Raw genomic sequence first — 21079 nt, 5'->3', positions numbered from 1 at the left:
CTTACACTCAAATTCGCCTGTGTCACAGACGACAGTAGTATATTGCTTGAGCTGATCCAAAGAAGACGCCATTCTCATTCGCTTTTCTTCTGACATTGTGACTATTCACTTCCTGCACAGCACCATGCACGAGAAAATCAGGCCCTGGCGAAAGGTCAATCGTATGCGGGGTCATTGGAATAATTCATTATTTTGTGGGGATGTCAGGATCTGGCTGAACGGTGGGAAAGAGGATGTGGTGTGTGATGTAGCACAGATCCTTCTAGTTACTGGAGTAGTTTCGTATGATTGGTTCATATGAATAAAGTCAGTAAAAACATAACCATTTTTTTTGTAACTTGTAAACGGAGCAGGGCAGTATCATACATGCAAATGATTTCCTTCAATCATGATAACGACTACAATGATTCTGAGAAAAAAAAAAACACTGGACAGAATATTTGAATGTTTTTTTAAACTGACATTATTGTATGTCAGTTAAAAATAAAAACAACAACATTCTGATGTTACAATAGGCCTACGCGTAAATCGTTAAGTCGTTATTCAATATTACAAGACTCAAGGGCACCTAACCAAACGATCGCGTCAGAATTGAATTATTGATCTAGGTATTATCCTAGTGTTGCAGGAAAAAGGTGTATAGACTACGTCTTGAAAATAAATTGCATCAAACACAATTCAAGAAGTCATATGGATGGAAATAAAACTTCCGTACGTACCTTAAGAAAATTCTACATGTGTATCATTATTAATGCTAATGTTTCATCATCACAAGTATTTACATTTCACTTCCCTGCTGGCTTTATTCTAAAAAACAACAACAACAAAATAATGTGAGCCCATGACTACTTGTCTTCTACATGCATGGTTCTGAAGACTGTGTAGATAGACATTAAGAAGCTGCCCCCCCCCCCCCCACACACGCACACCCAACCACACAATCAGAATCTGTTCAAATGTTGCAACATTCTGATTTTTTTTTTTAATAGACCTAAATTAAATGACTCATCCCCTGATATCTACAGCTATGGGCAAAATGTGAATGATGTTGAAATAAAGCTTCAAGCCTGCATTGATGAAATATATAGCTGGTATAGAAATAACAAATTGAAAATTAATGCTGATAAAACAAATGTAATGGTTGTATCCTCACGTTTTAAACCTAATTTGAAGGATTTGAATGTGAATCTTAATGGAATCAGACTTAAACAAGTCGATTGTGTAAAATATTTGGGTGTTAACATAGACAGTCATTTGACTTGGGATAATCATGTAGAACAGCTGTGTAAAAGCTTAGCATATAAAGTGTTTTCTTTACGACGACTTAGTAGCACCCTTGACACTCGGTTACTTAACATCCTATACAAGTCTACCATTCAACCATGTTTTGACTATGCTTGTTCTGTGTGGGGAAACTGCTCCGCAAAAAATCGTGAATCTATACGACGCATTCAAAAAAGAGCTGCCCGTGTAGTTTCCAAACAATTTGGATATGGTGATATAAGCGTGACTGAATTGCTTAACCAATTGAAATGGCAGAGCCTAGAAACCCGACGTGACTATTTTCTTTGTATGCTCATGTATCAATGCATTCACGGTGCAGCACCAGTCAGGCTTTGCAATGAAGTAGAAATGTATTTTGATAGACATTGCCTAAACACAAGAAATGCAAATTCGTTAAATGTAGTATTACCGAAGCCAAACAATGAAATGTTTAAACAATCTTTCAGATACTCGGGCTCCATTGCCTGGAATTCTCTTCCCACTGAATTGCAAAATGCACCAACTCTTTTGACTTTTAACCCGTTGAGGACGAGTCCCGAGTATACTCGGGCAGGGGTCTATGGGAAATGCGTGTTGTAGCAAAATCAGTCCGTCCTCAACGGGTTAAAAGGTCTTACAAACGTACCTTTTTTAAGACATATATTGTGAAATAGCAGTTCTTAGTTATTCAATGCCTTGAAATCTATGTATACAGCCGTCACTACATTTTTATTTTGCCTAATGTCGTGTATTTGTATATCCAATGCTGATTGTAAACTTTTTTTTCCTTTATTTGAATTTTGTGAGCTTTTCCTGCACGGGGATTCCTCGGATATTTCATTAAGTATGATTTTATATTTTCAATGATTGATTGATTAATTGTTATAATGGTTATTTTGAACTGCCGGGCTGTCACTTTTTACCAGTCACCTACCACACATTTTCATCTCTGTATTTCAGTAGGCCTATATATAGAAATGGAGGTTGTTGTATCGCATTTTTTTTTAATTGACATGTTTATGTACATGTATAATGCCATCGCCAGTGTCGTATTAATGTACTGTATATTACGTTGTGTTTCTAGAATGTGTATTGTATGTGTGCATTGTTTGTGTGAGTATTTGCCTGTGATAATGTCATGTTGTGTTGTATCACTGCATGTGGTGCGAGTGTGTGCTCGAGTGAGTTTTGTGTGTGGTGTGTCTGTTGATGGTGTGCGTGTGTAATTGTGTGTGTGTGTATGTATGTGTGTGCGCGTGTGTGTGTGCGCGCGTGTGTGTGTGCGCGTGTGTAAGTGAGTGTACCGTGTGTGAACTGTAGGCTTGACCGAGTGTCTGGTGTTGTATAAATGGGGTTGCTGAAAACTGCGTGTTTCAGTCTTGTGTGTATTGATTCTGTTTGGTGTGGATAGTGGGCAGAATATACTCCAAAACTTAGCATTTTTCATTTTTTTTTTTTTTTACGAATTGTGCATTTGTATCCCAGTCCGGCAGTCCTTTTTGTTCTAAATCTGTTGAAAATGATTTTTTTTTTCGCTTTTTGATGGTCTCTCTTTTATAGTATATACATGTATCCCCTGTGCAGGAAAATCCATTGTTTTTACACAGGACTTCGATGTAAAACAGCTTTTAGCTGATCGTTTTTATCCTGTATAAATATGTTTCAATAAATAAATAAATGATATGTGCCCGGGGAGGAGTGCCTCGGACCTTACAAAATGTAGGAGTTATACCCCGAATCAGCGTCTCAAGTGTCGGGGAACTAGAATCACTGAAGCCCAACGTCACTACGAGGAGTTGACAAGAGGGTCTGGGAGAAAGAGCGCAGTCATCCCAACAGACCAGAAACGATAATGTTAAACAGGTATGTGAGCCAGAATGTCATTTATCAGTGGCGGATCCAGAGGGGGGCGCACCCGGGGCATGCCTCCCCCTTTATTTTTCGTTAAAAACAAAAGAAATAAAAAGAAAAAAATGACATGAAACCCGGAAGTGGCACCAGAAATATTAATTGCGCCCCCTTTACAGAATTCCTGGATCCGCCCTTGTTTATGAATACAATCATTGTATTAACCCTACTGTGTGCGGTGACAGGTGATCTTGCTCATGTCGAGCTGACTGTAACCTTCCAATTATACCCGTCAGATGTACGACCAGGGAGGTGGAAGAAGATTCTCTTTCCGCCTCGAGTCCCTGATAAGGCCTACCTATCATCAGTCTTCCGACGAAGTACTGTAATTATATGGGGGAAAATAAAAACACAGTTTGACATTTTCCCCATCGACTTCGACTAACAGAGCATTACATTTTCTTCCTTTTTTTTGTCTTAAAGATTAGCTAGTGACGCACAAGAATCTATCTCAGTGACAATCATCATTCTATTATGAATATTGATGAGTTATAAATTTTTCCTCCGAAATTAGAATACGCACAATCTATTGCATTGTGGTAATATTCGAACATCACATATTGTTGTAGATTCTCATAGATTCGAGAAACTTCAAAAATTCGTGCTTTTAAAACAGAATGTCCGATTTTCTTCAAACTTCTACGGAGTGTGTTGCTTATCTTTGCAGTCAGACATCAGGGGCCCGTTGCATGAAACTTACCATTGAATTTCAATGGTAGCTACCGTCAAAATTAGGCGTCACAGCCAATCAGCATCAAGGATTATAAAATTTACCGCTAATTTGAAGACTTACCGCTAGAAAGGAGCGGTAAGTCCAGCGGTAAGGGTTTTATGCAACAGGGCCCAGCTCTGCATCAGCTCAGTCACATGTTTGGCTGAATGAGAGTTTTGGCATGGCAACGTAGATGGCGCTATAGTAAAAAAAAAATTCTTGTGATCGTCGCATGATGACATTCGTGCACGAATGAAACCACTGAAAAAGTCATCCCTAGCTAGCTCGCGCGACCACTCACTGCCATCTGCGATCGCTGCGTGCCTCCGCCTCCGCGCGCGCTTAGCGTAGCCGCATGTGTACCATTTCCACCCACCAGCAGCTAGCTAGCTGTAGAAATCAAACGTGTTCATCGTTATTACTGCGTATATGCAGGCAGCCGTGATAATACTGTAAGAAGTAGATTTGGGCAGGCATAATCACCTTTCATTCATTATCAGTCTCGAGCACTATCTTGATATTTATTGCGAGAAACCTTGCCTTATTTTCAGCAAAAAATGGCAGCCGCAAACGACCCATGGGTACAGCTGGTGGTAAACATCGGACTAGGGAGTTTCAGTCATCCGATGGGCTATGTGAAGACACTTATCCAGGTAAGGGCAAGGCCACTTAGTCAGATTAGGAAAGGGTAAGACAAGCAGTATGAAACCATCGCAGTAGCATTCCATTGATTGCGCATTGTCGTGGGTTATGGTGAAGAAGGTGCCTAATGTTACACGGTTAGGCCTTATAGTATTTGGTAGTTCTGTTGTTGATGTTGCTGTAGTTGTCCACATCATCACCAGCAGAGCGTTGTCAACAATCAAACTCAGATAAATTTTACACGTATGTAAAAGACCAGGCCAAATGACAGTGAATTTCGTGCCAAAAATGTTAGGGTTCAATACTCAATTAATAATAGTGTTAATACTAACGTTAGGCCTAACCTGTTATAGAATAGGAAGGTGGCAAGTAAGGAGGCTGCGGATTGCTTGCAAAAGGATTTAGACGCAATTCAAGAATGGTAGGCAGACTGGCTAATGCAACTTCACCCGCAAAAGTGCCAGGTCGTATCATGCATGTCTCCAATAACTTAAAAGAGCATCATCCAGAACCTCCTTTCCATACTTCATTCATGGAGAGCATCTACAACTTCAAGTCACTGAAATTGCAAAGTACTTGGGGGTTAACATTCAAAACAACATGAAATGGAATCACCATGTAAATGCCACCACCAAGAAAGCCAACGTACAGGGCTTCTTGCAGAGAAATGTGAGAGCCTGCCCACCAAAGACAAAGGCATTACTACACAAGACCATAGTTCGCCCTGTGTTGGAATATGCCTCGGCAGTCTGGGACCCATCCTCACAAGAGAACATCAGAAAGCTGGAGATGGTGCAACGCCGATGTGCATGTTTCGTCCTGGGTGACTATCACTGTAGTATCACAGAGATAGTAGTGTTACTGCCATGCTCAATAAACTACAGTGGAACACTCTTCAAGAAAGGAGAGCACAGCCAAAAGTCTACTTGATGTATAGCATTCTTAATCAATGGTCTGGTAGATCTTCCAGTCATCTACAGTACTTCATACCAGTTTCAGGACTGTCAACACGCGGAAACCCACATAAGCTTTAAGTTCTATTTGCCAGAACTCACTTGTTTCAATCCACGTTCTATCCAGATGCTATTCGGCTGTGGCACTCCCTACCACCTTCCACCATTAGCTGCACCTCCTTGGAGATCTTCAAGAAGGAGGTGCAACTTGTAAAGCTCCGATGAGCTCTCATCTTGTTTTTTAGCTGCACATAGAAATTTTTGTAGAGGATTTTTACTTGCACACTGTCCACCCAGCACTTGACAGGCACAAGGTACGATAATACGCCAGAGGCGGACTGTACCAGACTGGAAGAAGAAGAAGAAGGAACAATATTCACTTATTGTAGAAATCAGGAGGGAGGTATTCCTATTGGCACCTGCACCAAGGTTTGAACTCCTGTGCCAAGGTTTGACCGTGCGCAAAAGCATTAGCAGGTGGTCAAATTTTGGACGCCGTTGTGGTCGAATTAACATGTATGGGCGCAGCTTGTGCATTAGATCTATGCATGCTGTGGGAGAAATGTGTAGCCTATTAGTATTCAAACATATTATTTGTGCTCAAGAGTCAAACATGACCAAGAGATCTTAAAATTAACATTACTCCAGAGTTGCATCAAAATCAGCTCAAGATCCGAGGCAATTTTACTGGCCTGTTAATCTGGTAAAAGTGGTAGTGGCAGTGCTCCCTTCTTCTCCTTCAGGTTCAGGAGTAGCCTACTGTCCAACACCCCTAGGCCCTATTCAGGGGCCAACTGGACGAGGGATGCGTGGATGTTGATGGCTCAGAGAGAGAGAGAGAGAGAGAGAGAGAGAGCAGTCATAAAGTTAAACTGTGTTGATCTTTAATCACAGAATGCAGTTTACATTATCCAAATTCAAGCCTTGCAAAAGCAATTCGTCATATGTCATACTCTAGAAAATGAGGTTTTAGACAGGAGTAGTAGTAGTAGTAGTAGTAGTAGTAGTAGTACACCTGTAGATGCTAATTATACGGTAATGATACAAAGTTTGAGTTGTGCAAATTTGATGCAGGTACAATTGTATGATGTCAATATTAATGTCACCACCTCACAAGTCACAACTCCATGTTGATTTGTGCCCAAATCATGCTTTTGCTGATGATTCATCATTTATTATCAATTGCTATTTCTCTCTGACTAAAATGCGACAGTTTGGTCAGTCCATGTAAGATATAGGTACCTATACATTCACCACTAAACTGCACTTAGTTTAGACATGGTCAGTGAATAATTTTCCTGGTATCGCATTGCAATTTGCTATGCATTTTTACACCACTGCTACACAAACTAACTTTTGTGTAGCAGTTTTCTTCCATAGAAGTGTACATGATACCATTTGAAATATTGTTCATCAGCTGAAATTGCTAATCAAATTTGACTTTGAAAATTATTCCCTGCATGGTATTAGCGCAGTTTTCACAATTTTAGGGCTGTTATCTTGTCTATTAATAAATCAATAATTAATAGGCCATTCAGTTGAAAAACAAAAAAATTTTAATGAACATTTGACCTTCTTATGTTACTAGACTTCAGTCCAGAGTATACAAATAGTAGTGCAAAAATTGTAATAGATTACTTATTTGAAGCAATTTTTGGGCAAAGTGTTCTAAGAGATCATATTGTATTGGGGATTATCATAAGTACTGTAATGCAAACTGGATACAGAAAATAACATGACATCCCTGAAATGTAGCCTTTTACTTTGGAAATACCCCATTCTGTTCCTTTGATTATGCTCTCCTTGGTGAAGCTAACATAGACATTTAGAATTGCACTTGAACTTCAATGTGAAATTCCCCAGAGAACAAAAATATCAGGTGATTGTTCCTCTTTTTTTTTCAAGAATTTGCAACTAACTGCATGATATGTCACTGGTAATTAACAGACCATTTCTGGCACTAAAATGTAGCTGTGTCATTTTCTGGACTTTTTGGTTGTCTATTATTAAAAGGTGAAAGAGAGGACAAGAAGAATGGTTGACTATGTGATAAATGTAGTTACCTGTGAGAATAGTATCTTTGTTTATGCAAGGGGATTAAAATCCCGAATAAAATCCCAAATACACTGAAGTTGGTCTGACCGCAAAAGTTCCTTGATGCTGATGATTCATGAATGAGTAACTGTTTCTTTTTCTTTTTTTGTCTAGAAAAGTATCTAGACAATTTTTGATTTGTAACATGTTTATTCCATTGTTGCTCTTGGGGTCAATGTTGTCGCGACCTTTGGCGTGGCAGTTGAAGAGAGCGCTGTCGGATGAAGAGGATGACAGCATTACACTACAGCGTCATTAGATTGCAATAAAGCTTCGTATGTTTCAGTGCACATAAAATTCCATTGGTTTGTGCAATAAAATCCTCTTGTATTTTCCCCAATAGTCTGACTGTAGCATTTCCTGTGAGTTATGCTAACTTTATAAACATACTTATCATCTTATAATCAAGAGTAAAATACAGTGTGCAAGGTTAGGATCATAGGAGTTCACAATTCATGAGCATTTTTTTCATTCAATTATGGGCTCAGCAGTGTAGATTTATCTCCCTTTAGGACTTACAGTAGGAAGCGTGCTATGAGTACACAGTAGGTTGTATCCCCAAACCCTTTGTTCTCACTTTTCAGCAAGAAGCATTATTTGTAATCTTTTTTATATACAGTACTAAAGCATTGTAACAGGATGTGCAAAATTATGTGATAAATTACCCATTTGGTGTGTGGGGAATACCCAGAATACTAGTTCTTGTGGCGAACCAATCACACATTCGCAAACCAGGGCCATGCCCAATACAAACATTTTTTAAACAAAATTTGGCACAGACAATGACCATTGTTGATAACTATGCCTGCAGCCACATGTAAATTAGTACAACTGTAGTACACATGTATGTACACTGTACAATAGGCAACAGCCTTCTTTAGCAGTTGTATGCATTTGAAGGTGCATACATTGTATATGTGGCAACTACAAATATTGTACGTACACAGATGTACAGTGTAGGCTACACGTAGATACAGGACTTATGACATAATTACAACATGTACGGTATGGACAGGTAACTTTGTCCTTTCTGTATGTGATCATTGTCATCCAGATTATATTGTATGATACACATTTTATATCTCTAGGAATAGTCATTCCCCTTTTATCTCCGTCCCTGATTAGTGATAGAGCAGCAATCTTTATATGATTGAAAACAAGACAAGATGAGCAGAAAATAGTGTTGCACAAAGTATGTACTTTTATAGAAATTTCATGAATGGGCATTTATTTATAAATACATATAGGGTCTATGTCATTAACTTTGAATAAAATACTGTAACTGAATGTCATATGTTCATTTTATTGAACAACTTACTCTGATGAATTAAGTTTTGTATTTTATATGCTAGGCTTTTTTTTATACTCTCCCTTCAAAAGAGCTCAATTCTTTTTTCTATCTTTAAATCCCTTTATTAATTAGCAATTTGTTGGTCTATCCTGTACGTATGTACAGTATGTGATGGATAGATTTATGAGAGTTGTGAAAGCCACCAAGAATGACATTAGTTTTGGTATGATATCATTAAATATAAAGTGTGTTTGCTGATAATCTTATTGACGAATGAAGTCCAAATTCTTCGAAACTCATAACATCTTTGATATTGGTTCCATTCTTAGCTGGGATATGAGCCCTTACCACCTCGGATGGGCAGGAATGCCTTCTTCAGGGAATGTATGCAACTTCCTGGATTCTTTTCTTACGGTGAGCCTTTCTTTTCTTTTCTATTTTATTCTATTATATGATTTAACATTTTCAATGCACTTGTCTCACCATAATGGATCAAGGGACAAGACATTGCTGTGCCTGCCTTCAGAAAGGATTTCTATGCTTGTAACAGAAAATGTAAAAAAATATGACAAAGCGCTTCATGAAATGCCCCTCATAGTCACAAGATCGCCTTTTCAGTTGCATTACAATATATCTGATCTGTTCATTCCGATGACACAGGCTCATCCAGTTCTTTTTTTTTTCCTCTCTCTTTTGTTGATTGTACGTATATACTGGTACCAGTACCAAAAGGAAGATTTAGCATCGACCCAGCCCATTTTTCCCCCACTTGTCATACACCGTATACCTGTGATACATCATGTAGTGTAAGTTTGCTATATTCTGCAGAGATGCAATTTACCTTTGATTTTTCTGGCATGATGAAAGAGCTATTGGGTTACCTCTCTGAGAGGTCAGGGAAATGATGTTACTGTAATAACATGTAATATATGTGACTGTGCATCACAAAAGCAACAAAAAGTTGCACCCCTTGATTTTATGTGAGGACTTGAAAAGGTGAAATGGGTTCTGAAAGAGCTACCCTTCTACATTATTCTTTAGTTTGGGATCATAACATAGTACGGAAAGTTTGTTTTCAGCAGTTTTTCTACATAATGACCTTTTTGGGGCGAGAGTAGAATTATCAGGTTTGTCTTTAATAGAGGCCCCTTTTCATTTCCTGAAATCGTGTGCACACTCTTCACTTTCTAGTCTAATAACTTTTGAAAGGATAATGCTACTGCTTTGAAAGTTGGCATTCATGGACAGAATGTGTTGATAAAACATGCTCAATTTTAGCCTAATCTGATAATCCCTTCATTGCTGTTGTGGTGTACATCCTGTTTTTTGTCCCTTTCATCGTGCAGCTACAGTAGCATACACGTGTAGCTTGAATAGACCCTGTACTTCAGAGCCTCTTATCTCAGTTCACACTTTTCCAGTGTGTGTGCTTTCTTTCAAGTATTTAGGGATGTTAGGGGAGGCCATTTGAATTTTGAGTTATACATCATTTGAAAGCTTAGAGTCTGCCTCTTTAGAATCTGCCCTTCACTAAAAATCCATGTCTGGCAACTTTTTGTTGATTTTGTGATGCAGGGCTATACAAATAGACTATAAAAATACATATAGCAGCCTGCAGGGTCACATATGACGTGGAAGTTATGATTCCATGTGTCTTGTTGCTTTTTAAGCCCGCCATATATACAAGGTGGATGGCTTCTTTGGGCTCTACAGGGGTTTCTTCCCAGCAATGTGCCAGACTTTAGTCTCTGGTGCTGTCAATCGAGCCGTTTCAGAGGTAAGTGTCACTTTAGAGAGGCAAGTACATATTCACTGTAATGTTGTCTCATTAGCCGAGGACAGAAGCTGCCTTCCCCAGATTAAGAAAGCTCTTCCAAAGCAGATTCCACACATCTTTCCACTCGTAACTATTTGTTTTTCCCAATACTGTTGTCTGTATTTCCCCAGATGCGTAGTTGACAAATGTAACAGAATAGAAGACAGCGAGCATTGTAATGGACTAATCTTGTTAGGAGACATTATCAAAGTCTGGAATCATAGTTGAAAAAAAACCCCAAAATCCTTCAGTGTGTTTAGCCAATGTTAGATGGCATGAACAAGTATAAATAAAACATATGAGTTTTGACTTAAGATGAAAACCATAAAGTAATGTGCAAGATATGTTAACAAATCTTTATTTTTACTGTCACATGCAAGTATAGCCAGATTAAGGACAGACAAAGAAACAAACAAACTGAAGTGTTATTTAGAGACCCCACATTTTTAAACTAAACAGAACAAAGAAAGCAAACAATCCAGAGCTAATAAGAGATGATATGATGGTATGATTACTATGACAATCATGTTCTCCAGAAATTGGACGAGGTATTGCCAGTGAATGATGAGGAGGAGAAGAAGCAGCTGACCCAGAAGAGACCAGAGCTGGCCAAGGTCTCCTTTTCAACATTCTTGGTCCAAGTAAGATACCATTCTTTCTTTTCAGAAGTCAAGAAACCAATAAGTAATGTTGAATGGGTTAGTCAAATACCGGTTAGTGATTGGCTAGACACAGTCACGTGATGGAGGCACATTGATTTTTGTAATGTTCTCCCATGGGAAAACATTTTCACGTAACAAATGACAAATGATACCAAATGATTGAACGATCATATTTTTCACGCAATTGATTGTATAAATTTGCCTATTTTATACAATGTGAAAAGGTACAATTGATATGTAGATTTGACTAACCCATATAATATGACAGATGATTACTTTTGTTGTTGGGAACATGTACCAAACGTTCCACCCTCAGGGTTTGAAATGCTATTTCGGGAGGCTATAAGTCCTCAATAGCATTTCAAACCCTTTGGGTGGAACATTCAGTATGTTCCCTCCCCCGCCAGTCATCATCTATATAATATTTGAGGCACATGGTATGATTTGTTACTGTGATAATCTATATGATTACTTTATCCCATCACTGACTTTTATTTTATATATTCAAAAAAACAAAAACTAAAGCCATTATGTGGCTACCTAATATGATGACAATTTCCTCTATCTGATAATAATTTGGGCATCATGAATAACACAGTCATATCATATCTTCGTGTTTGATCAGCAAGAAATTGTATGACCCAATCGATATTGTTGATGCCAAATATAATCATGAGTGTTATTTTTGTGAATTTTTTGAGTCTAGAAAATCTGCAATTTTAACAACCCACCAAAATGTTGCACGCCTGTTTTGTATGAGGGCGATGTACGTACAGTACAAATCCAACAAAGACAGAAAGCAGCTGAGCAAAGATGCCGAGCCTGCCTGGGTACTAGTGCATATGCACACCTATATGCTAAGTACACTCAAGAGTACAATATTCTTCACAATCACAGATTCAACTACCCATAAACTGGTTTTATCTCCTGATATATCGTCGGTTGAGAATGATAAGGGTGTTAAGTTCTCACAAAACCCATAGTGTTCGAGACAACTTAACGCCCTTCTCATTCTCAACAGACGATATTTAAAGGAAAGATAAACCCCAAGAGCAATGTGGATTGAGTGAAAGCAACAACATTAGCAGAACACATCAGTGAAAGTTTGAAGAAAATCGGACAATCGATGCAAAAGTTATGAATTTTTAAAGTTTTGGTGTTGGAACCGCTGGATGAGGAGACTACTAGAGGTTATGACGTATGAGTGGACATCAATACCAAGAAAATATAAAGAAAATTCTACACGAATCAATTTTTCATGAAAATTACAAATTCCATCAACTTGATATTGACATTATGTTAAGGGTAGCAATTATTCCCCCTTATTTCTGAAAGCGGTTAGTCCATTGCTCTTTCATAATTCTAGAAAAGTGAATTTTTGTTGAATTTCCTTTTTGTTGAATTTTTTCCTCCTTGTTGAATTTTCTTTGTATTGTTGTCCACTCATACGTCATATCCTCTAGTAGTCTCCTCATCCAGCGGTTCCAACACCAAAACTTTAAAAATTCATAACTTTTGCATCGATTGTCCGATTTTCCTCAAACTTTCACTGATGTGTTCTACTAATGTTGCTGCTTTCACTCAATCCACATTGCTCTTTGGGTTTACCTTCCCTTTAATATCATGCCTGCAAATATGTGACATTTGTGGCAGAGCATTTGAGTTTGAATGATAATTTGTCTTCTGCCACTGAACTCTTGTCTTGTAACACTGCACCGCGGGGCTTGAAATTACATTTAATGGTCCATCAACCATTGTGTGATTTGTTTGCAGCAAAGATCAATTTTGCTTCTTTTCCTTCACAGATGTCAAAGGATTCTGTATCCCATGTATGTGCCATTGTTGTGTCGCAGCCTTTCAATGTGGTCATGGTCAGGACTATGGCGCAGTTCATAGGCAAAGAGACAAAATACAGGTGACGAATATCAAGCAATCGGGATTTGTGTGTGTGTGTGTATGTGCAAAAGGATCCTAATAGCTCAGAGAGATACGTGTAGATACGATGAAATGGAATGCCAGGGGACTTAGAGCAACCAACATGCTAATGCTCGTGCAGTATATCTAAGATATATTAATTACGTTGAATAAGGTCAAATGTCAGTGAGTCATATACCATGACAGTGTTAAGGATCCTAGTGACCCTGTTGTGGTTACAAAATATAATACTTGATGCATTGTACACACTTAGAAATTGTTACATCATGACTTTAATATTCATTGTACCAGACATTGTTTTAATTATTGTTTTGAAGTTTATGTCAATTTCTTGTGTTTTAGAGTTGTAATCTCAGCCAGTGATGGTTACATATGACCCAGTGTAATATCGTTTTGTCTGATGAATTGAAGATTTAAATTTGAATGACAAGTTGAATCAGTCTTGGAATGACCCTAGAGCTGTCAATTTTTTGTTCTGGTGCAGTCTTGAGACAAGAGAGAGCATAATCCATTATGTAGATGATAGGGAGGATGGGCTGGAAATTCAGAATGTTTGCAAGATGTTGAGCAGGCAATGAATCAGTCAGTCATAAGTGTTGTTAATTTTCTCCTTGCAGTGGCTGGTTTCAACCATATGTTGAGATCTACAATGACGGTGGAATCAGGGGTTTGTTTGTGTGAGTATGTCACTTCAAAGAAGTCCAGTATTGAGCCTCGGGTTGAGCCTCAAGAGACACAGAGAGATTCAAATCCTTGTTACACAAAAAAAAAACAAAAAAAAAAAACAAAAAAAACAAACAAACAAACACCACCCAAAACACCCCAAAACACCCAAAAACAGAAACAAAAAAAGAAGGAACATAAATTTACCTAGCCTTAGGTCAGCTGGAATCATAGTTTTTAGTGTAATGCATGAGGGCCCAATTGCTGTTCTAAAGTTGGTCTCTCTTTGTGAGGTACATGTAGTCTCAGGCAGGCTCACTTTTGATGCTAATCCATCATTGTATGTGTAAATTTCTCTTTTTAAAACATAATGATAATAATAATAATAACTCAGTATTTATATATAACATCCCAGTATATCATAATTTTCACATTGTTATATCACCCTTAGAAGATGGTTAATTCTATATTTTTTTTCCAGCACTGTAAACAGGGTCTTAGAGAGATCCATGCCAATGAATGTCAGAAGAACCAAGTTACTGATAGTTTTGGTATGGCAATGTCCGAGCAGCAAGAGCTTGCATTATGAGGTAATCTCTAGTCAAGGCCAAAGTTTCAAAACGCAAGTATGGTACAACTGCTTATCTCGCTAACTCTGCTAAATATGGAATGGTTAACACTTAACAAGATCTGATTCAGATTTCAAGGAATTTTACTTCACTGAAATTGTGTGTACTTAAAAGACAAAGGTTAAGGGGATTTTCACCAAACTATGACTTTGCTTTTGCTATATCACAGATACACCACTTGCAAACATATTATATCACAATTTTTTTTTTCCGTCTGATAAATTTCTTCTCACTCCACAAAAATACAAAATTTTTGCAGTTGTGACCCGCTACAACAAAAGGATCCGAAAGTCGGGGGAGGACAATTTTCTGAAAATGGCATGACATTATTCCCTAACTCTTCTACTTTGACTTGATATATAGCACAACTCATAAAAGTACTTGGTTGCGGAGATATCGATGATTTTATTGGTGCATGACATGTGGTTGAGGAAATCAGAGTTTCGAGAGAAACGCCTTCAAAGTTTTCCTTCCAACGCTAGCATGATCAAGGGGAGGCGAGACAGTTTTCACCACTTGAAAACAGAAGGCATGCTCCTAGCGACCTCCGCAATGTTCATTCAAGCTTGGCACCAGCAGTCTACACACGACCAATCAGTAATCAAAATGCCAGGCACTGACCAATAAGATCACTGCCTCGTTGCTAGGGGCGGAGTCTAGTTGCGGCGCTAAATCCAAATCTTTGAACACGTTTCTGTTACGTTGAAAGTCGGAAAATCACGGCCCAGAAACAGGCTGATTTCTTGCCTTTCCTTTGATCATTTAGCTTTGAAATTTCAGCAGATGATAGACAAAACATTAGACTACAAAATTATACCAAAATATAAATCCGATTGTTTTGACCAATTTTGATGATGTGACTTCAATCTCGATTTTCTCGGCTCAGCCGTCAGCGACTTTAGGATCCTTTTGTTGTAGCAGGTCACATTTATTTGCCGGTTTAGGGTTCTGTGACAATACATAACTCCATGCAGTGGCTGGCAGAAGGCTAGTGGTAAGCTTTCTACCATGGTACTCAAAAGATATTTATAATGACATTTTTACTTTGAGGGTTCTAACTATGTTGTCTGTCATTTCAGTGGACTTGCCCCACGGCTACTGCTTGACCTCCTGACCCTGTGGCTTGCAAGGTCAATGTACTATTCCTTCAACAGGCTCTTCGTAGATGACAATGTAAGTGAAATATCACATACTAGATATGATCTGTTACTGTGTATGATTATGTAAAGCACTGGCCAGTCTGTATCTATTGGAATGTGCTCTATTGATACCAGAAGCTTTGAAGTTTGACCTTTAACTTTTTAGCAACTTTTGTTGTATTTAGAAGTGTGAGGGTGTGAACAGATATTTTGAAATCCACTCCACAGCTGGTGAATATGATAGGAATGAAGGCTCTTGATCTACAAATATATTTGTTTACGTACACATGATAATCTGTGGCTTCTGTTAATGATTAACAATACCCTTCTCCTTAACATTTCAGATGGCAAATGTAGTTGAGCTGAGAAGCTACGCGAACGTCATCACAGGAGTAAGTTCAAGTAGCCCATTGTGTGGCAGCCAATTGACTTTATATAGTGGTGCAGATGACAGCCACTTGAGACCTTTCTCATATTAGTATAATATTCTTCGAATGAATTGTCAGTGAAAGTAGTCCAGTTCAGTATTGAAAGTTAATAAAGAGTATCAGTATCATGTTTGGCAAATCATGGATTTTATCTTTTCTTGCAAAAAACTTTATCACGGGGACTTGCAGCGTAATTCACATACTACATTCATTGTCAATCTCCACATATGAGCACAGAGTAGATATTGACTGATATTGCAAAGATTGCTGCAAAGAAGAGATAGCGATGATGTTGATATAAGTCTTAGAATTCAAGTATAATTATTTCTTATCATTAATATTTTATTATTACTATTTACGTGTATTATGATTATGATGATGATGATGATGATTATTATCATATTTTATTATTACTATTACAATATAAGTATTACTACTACTACTACTACTACTACTATTCATATTCTTACTACCACTTCTACTTTTACTGCTATTATTGCATATTGATATTTTTTTCACAGAAAAAGGAGATATACTGTAAAGCTCTACGCATTTCTCAGTTATTCATGGATATAAGAGATCACATTCAGACCTTCACTGTATGTCCATTTATTCTGGTCAATGATTGTTCTGTGATGGGGTGCCTTTCTATTTTTCTACATATTTTTTTCTTGTTCCTTTTTTCACAGTTCCTAGCAAGCATGCTGACATATCCATTCAGCCTCATCAACTGCAACATCATAGCCAACAATTGCGGGTGAGTGTGATCGTCACAGATTTAGGAGTGCTTATGTATTTGTCAACTTTGTTTGCCTGTGCTGCTGAGAATTTGCATGACTGATACAGCAACTGGTCAGACAATCAATATTTCACAAACATTGTTTGAAATGCTAGATTTATTGAATAGTTTTTTTTTTCCTTTTGTAGTTTCATGTGTCATTTTTCTCTGGGTAAAAGAAATCACCAATTATTTGTGTTACTTATTCACTCTATTGGTAAACTACACAAAATAAATAAGCCATAGCTTGTGTTGCATTACTCTTGTGTGTGTCTGTGTGAAACCTACACCTTTGATCGATGATTAATTTGAACAGCAAGAATTTGTCATATATGCTTTGTGTCACATGATATCAAACTTCCATAGACAACAATATAGTATTTCATGTTTTATGAACACTGTTGTGTCAGTGATGTGTGTGAAAACATGAAAAAAAACCAACACGAAAACATAGGACATTCAAATGTATTCTGACTGTTAGGATTATACAAACAGATTGTGACCCAAGGGCAACTACGTAACATCAACGCTGACTGGAAGTGACTAGTCTATTACATAAAGAAAGAAAGTGACAAATTGTGTGCTTTATGTGATGCTTTACATATCATCTGATTGTAGACACATTTATCTCCTTAGTTTCTATGTCTTTATTCTTGCAGTTAAATGATGGTCTGTCTTTTGGAAATTATGTATTTAGTAGTCTGTATACAATAACGTAACACGTATCTGAGTGATGTCTGTGACATCATTTTATGTGTCAAAAAAGCAGCATAGCATCTCTATTTTATACCTACTGCTGTTTTGCATGGCACATGATTTGAAATTATAATTGTTCAGTATGACTGGAATCCCCATTCTGCACTGTCAGACTCACAAATGTAATTGTGTTTTCTTTTCACATGGTTGCTCATATATCCATTTTAATTTGTGAGATGCTTATATCCAGTGAGAATTTTATCTTATTCTTCTTTTGTGTCAATTGGACTCTCTGCATGTGTGTTTCTGCAGAAGTTAGAAGTCACTTTTTGAAGGAAAATATAAATCTATTGTACATTGATTTACAATTTTTTGGCTGATTCTTGATTAAACAGCTTGATAATATTTGCCATACTTTCTTGAGATCTGTGGAAAGTGACCAAAGCCTCAGAGCTAACAAATGCTCCTCAAATACAACCTGTGATTTAGAACATATCTTGATATCTAAAATGCATGCGTAGCTTCCGAATGTGAGGTATTCTAATGTCATCTCTTCTGTTAGATTTCTCACAGTGATGGTCAAAGTTTCTGATGATGTCTTCTTCTGCAACATCTACAGTGCACTCCCGTTACAACGAACATGGTTATAACGAAATTTCGTTATAACGAAATAAAACGTCTGGTCCCAAAATTATTGCCATTAAAGTCTATGGTAAAAAGTTCGCTTATAACGAACACGGTTATAGCGAAATTTTCTTTATAACGAAGTCTTTTCCGAGCACTACCGACAGAGAAAAACAAAAGAAATGTGCTCCGTTATAACGAAATGCGGATCACTTTCGTAAATATGTAGCGGAACAATGCATAACATTTCTATCGTCTCTGCATGTGCGAACGCTTCAATCACTGTGCGTTCGCTCCGTGTGTCACGCACAGTTTTTGAGGGAACTTGCGTTATTGTAATGCAATAATCTGAAATTGAATAAGGTTCGTTTTGTTGTTCCGAAGGTTCTTATTACAAAACACACAGATTCTGATACACCTGAATGTCCGTTAGTGTGGAAATGTAATAGGGTTTGTTATTACGAACATTTTGGTGTTATTCCAAAGGTTGGTTATTCATAAAATTCGTTAATCTGACAATGAAATAGGGTTCTTATTACGACATTTCGTTAATCTGAAAATGAAAGAAATTCCAAACTTTCGTTAATCGGAACATTAAAAAAAGTTTTGTTAATCCCAAAGCGAAAATGGTGACTCCACTAACCAAACTTTATAGGAATTGCAAACCTTATAATTGTCTTTAAGAAATAACCAAACCTTTGAAATAACTAACCTTTCACACTTTTGTGATTAACAAACCTTCTTCGGTATAACAAACCTTATTTCATTTTTGGATTAAAAAAAAAAAAAACCTTCGGAACAAGAAACCTTCGGAATAGTGAACCTTTTCTCATTTTATTAATACTAGCCTTCGGAATGATGAGCCTTATTTCATTGTCCGATCTACGAACCTTCGGAAAACGAACAATGTATTATCAATATCTAAATCATAAACTTTCAGAATAATGAATCTTCGGAAGAGCAAAGCTTCAATAAACAAACCTTCAGAATCCTGGGAATGACGAAACTTCGGAATAAGGAGTCTTCGCAGTAACGAACTTTTGTAAGAAATGTACAATTGGCATAGCGAATTGTAACCGAATCCTTAACCATCATTTTCTAAACATGTGTGACAATACAAACAACTTTATATACTCTCTTTTAAATGTAATATTCAATGAAATTAAAAAGTTAACATCCCATTTCACCTAGTTTTCCAGTGTGTGATGAGTATTCGACAAACAATATACGATATATGCGTGGTTTCCTTGTTTTCGTTATATATTGTATTTGTTCGGTTATAACAAAATTTCGTTATAACGAAAGAAAACTGCGGTCCCGAGCATTTCGTTATAACTGGAGTGCACTGTATTAGTTAGACAACTTATTAGAGACTACAAAGTATGTAAATGAATGTTTTAGCAATGCTCATACCTTTGATAAACTCAGTTGCTATTGTGCTGTCTTTTCTTTTAGACTGCTTGCCGGTTCAGCTCCCTATGTTCCTGTATATGCCAACTGGGTAGACTGCTGGCGAGACCTGAGGAATAGGGTGAGTATAGGCTTTCATCAATCTCTACCCTCCCCTTCCCTTCCCTACCCCATCACCCAGCATTCTTAGCAGACTTTTTACTGGCTTGCTTTTGACAGCACATACAGAAGCAAAGGATTTGGTTTGAATTGTTTTATCAAAACTTGTCATGAATACATACCAAGCAAAACTCAGTGGACAAAAAGCTCTGATCTTGACGTGTTCATATTCCTCCTTGCTTGTGTAACAGTCAATTGGGGATGTTGACAGCCATCAAAGTGATGTGATTTTTGAAGCTGCCAGTGCAAAACAACTGGCATGCATGCAAAATAGATGAAATATGTTTCATCTGCCTGGAATGAGTTCTTATTCTTGGTTTGGTAGTTTGGTACTGTCGTGGAAATTGAAATATCCTCAGGATGAAAATACAGTGCACTGCTGTTATAATGAACACGGTTATAATGAAATTCTGGTTACAACGATGTAAAAAATTCAGGTTGCAACATATCCACACTATTGTTTTTTTGTTGTTGTTCAGTTATGATGAAATTTCGATATAACAAAAGAAAAACTGCCAGTCCCGAGGACTTCGTTATACTGGGAGTCAATTGTAGAAATGTCATGCATTCGAGGGGACAATGCATGGCAGATCCCTGATACCAGTCATTTTTTGGAATGTTGATGTGTCAAAAGAATGATCTTGATGAGTCGAAGTAGTCTAACCTGTAGCCCTTCTTCCTTTCCAGGGCCTTCTCAAACGAGGTTCCAGCCTCTTCTTCCGCAGATTCAACCCCAAGATGGTGGTGTTCCAGCCAGAGCCTGTCACCCCCCTGGATTAATAGTCTTTGGAATGTTTCTCTATGTTTCCTTTTCTTTTTTTCTTCTCTTTATCCATTACGCGTATCTCCCTCACTCTGTTTATTCTTGTTTTATTTCGGTTTGTATTTTTTGTATTTTTTTTTTTGGGGGGGGGGCATGATCGTTTCTCAGTTGATTCTCTTTGGTAGTCTTCCTGTCCCAACAAGTTGGATGTGTATGTCTGAAATCACAGCACCCACTGGGAACACAGAATTCAAAATGATTTCACCTGATCTTGGCAAGCATTTATATGTGGTTTTCAGGTGCAAGTGGTATGGATTTTACAGGAAGATACAGGGTTTACATGCATAAGGGGATGTTTTCAACTTGAAACGGGTTAGCACTCATTTCCTCCCCCATTGTGACTATTAAACTGCAAGGCAGATTGGTGCCTTCTTAAATGGACAGTTGGCTGGACTGAGCACATCCGTAGCACGTCCTTAACCCGTTGAGGACGAGTCCCGAGTATACTCGGGCA

At 37.7% G+C, this 21079-nt stretch overlaps 2 protein-coding genes across 2 annotated transcripts in view; one reads left to right on the top strand and one right to left on the bottom strand.

The window, feature by feature from the left end:
- Nucleotides 1-125, bottom strand: part of LOC139723556 (transaldolase-like) — a 32930-nt gene extending 32805 nt beyond the window's left edge. Inside the window, exon 1 of the mRNA XM_071634795.1 lies at nt 6-125. Within this exon, the coding sequence (XP_071490896.1) occupies nt 6-96 (91 nt within the window). The 5' untranslated portion in view covers nt 97-125. The remainder of the gene's footprint in view (nt 1-5) is intronic.
- Nucleotides 126-4268: 4143 nt separating this feature from the next.
- LOC139723554 (mitochondrial carrier homolog 2-like) lies at nt 4269-20700 on the top strand. Its single transcript, XM_071634794.1, has 11 exons — nt 4269-4536; nt 9193-9277; nt 10534-10640; nt 11216-11320; nt 13147-13256; nt 13894-13953; nt 15648-15741; nt 16052-16099; nt 16825-16892; nt 19689-19764; nt 20490-20700. The coding sequence occupies exons 1-11, from the start codon at nt 4441-4443 to the stop codon at nt 20580-20582; spliced, it is 942 nt and encodes a 313-aa protein (XP_071490895.1). The 5' UTR covers nt 4269-4440; the 3' UTR covers nt 20583-20700.
- Nucleotides 20701-21079: the final 379 nt, after the last annotated feature.

This window comes from Diadema antillarum, unplaced genomic scaffold, assembly GCF_040938485.1.
Source record: "Diadema antillarum isolate AM-2024a unplaced genomic scaffold, OU_Dant_1.0 scf00000192, whole genome shotgun sequence".
NCBI lineage: Eukaryota > Metazoa > Echinodermata > Echinoidea > Diadematoida > Diadematidae > Diadema > Diadema antillarum.
The sequence above is the reverse complement of the archived record's forward strand: the minus strand, read 5'-3'. Positions and strand labels throughout refer to the sequence as shown.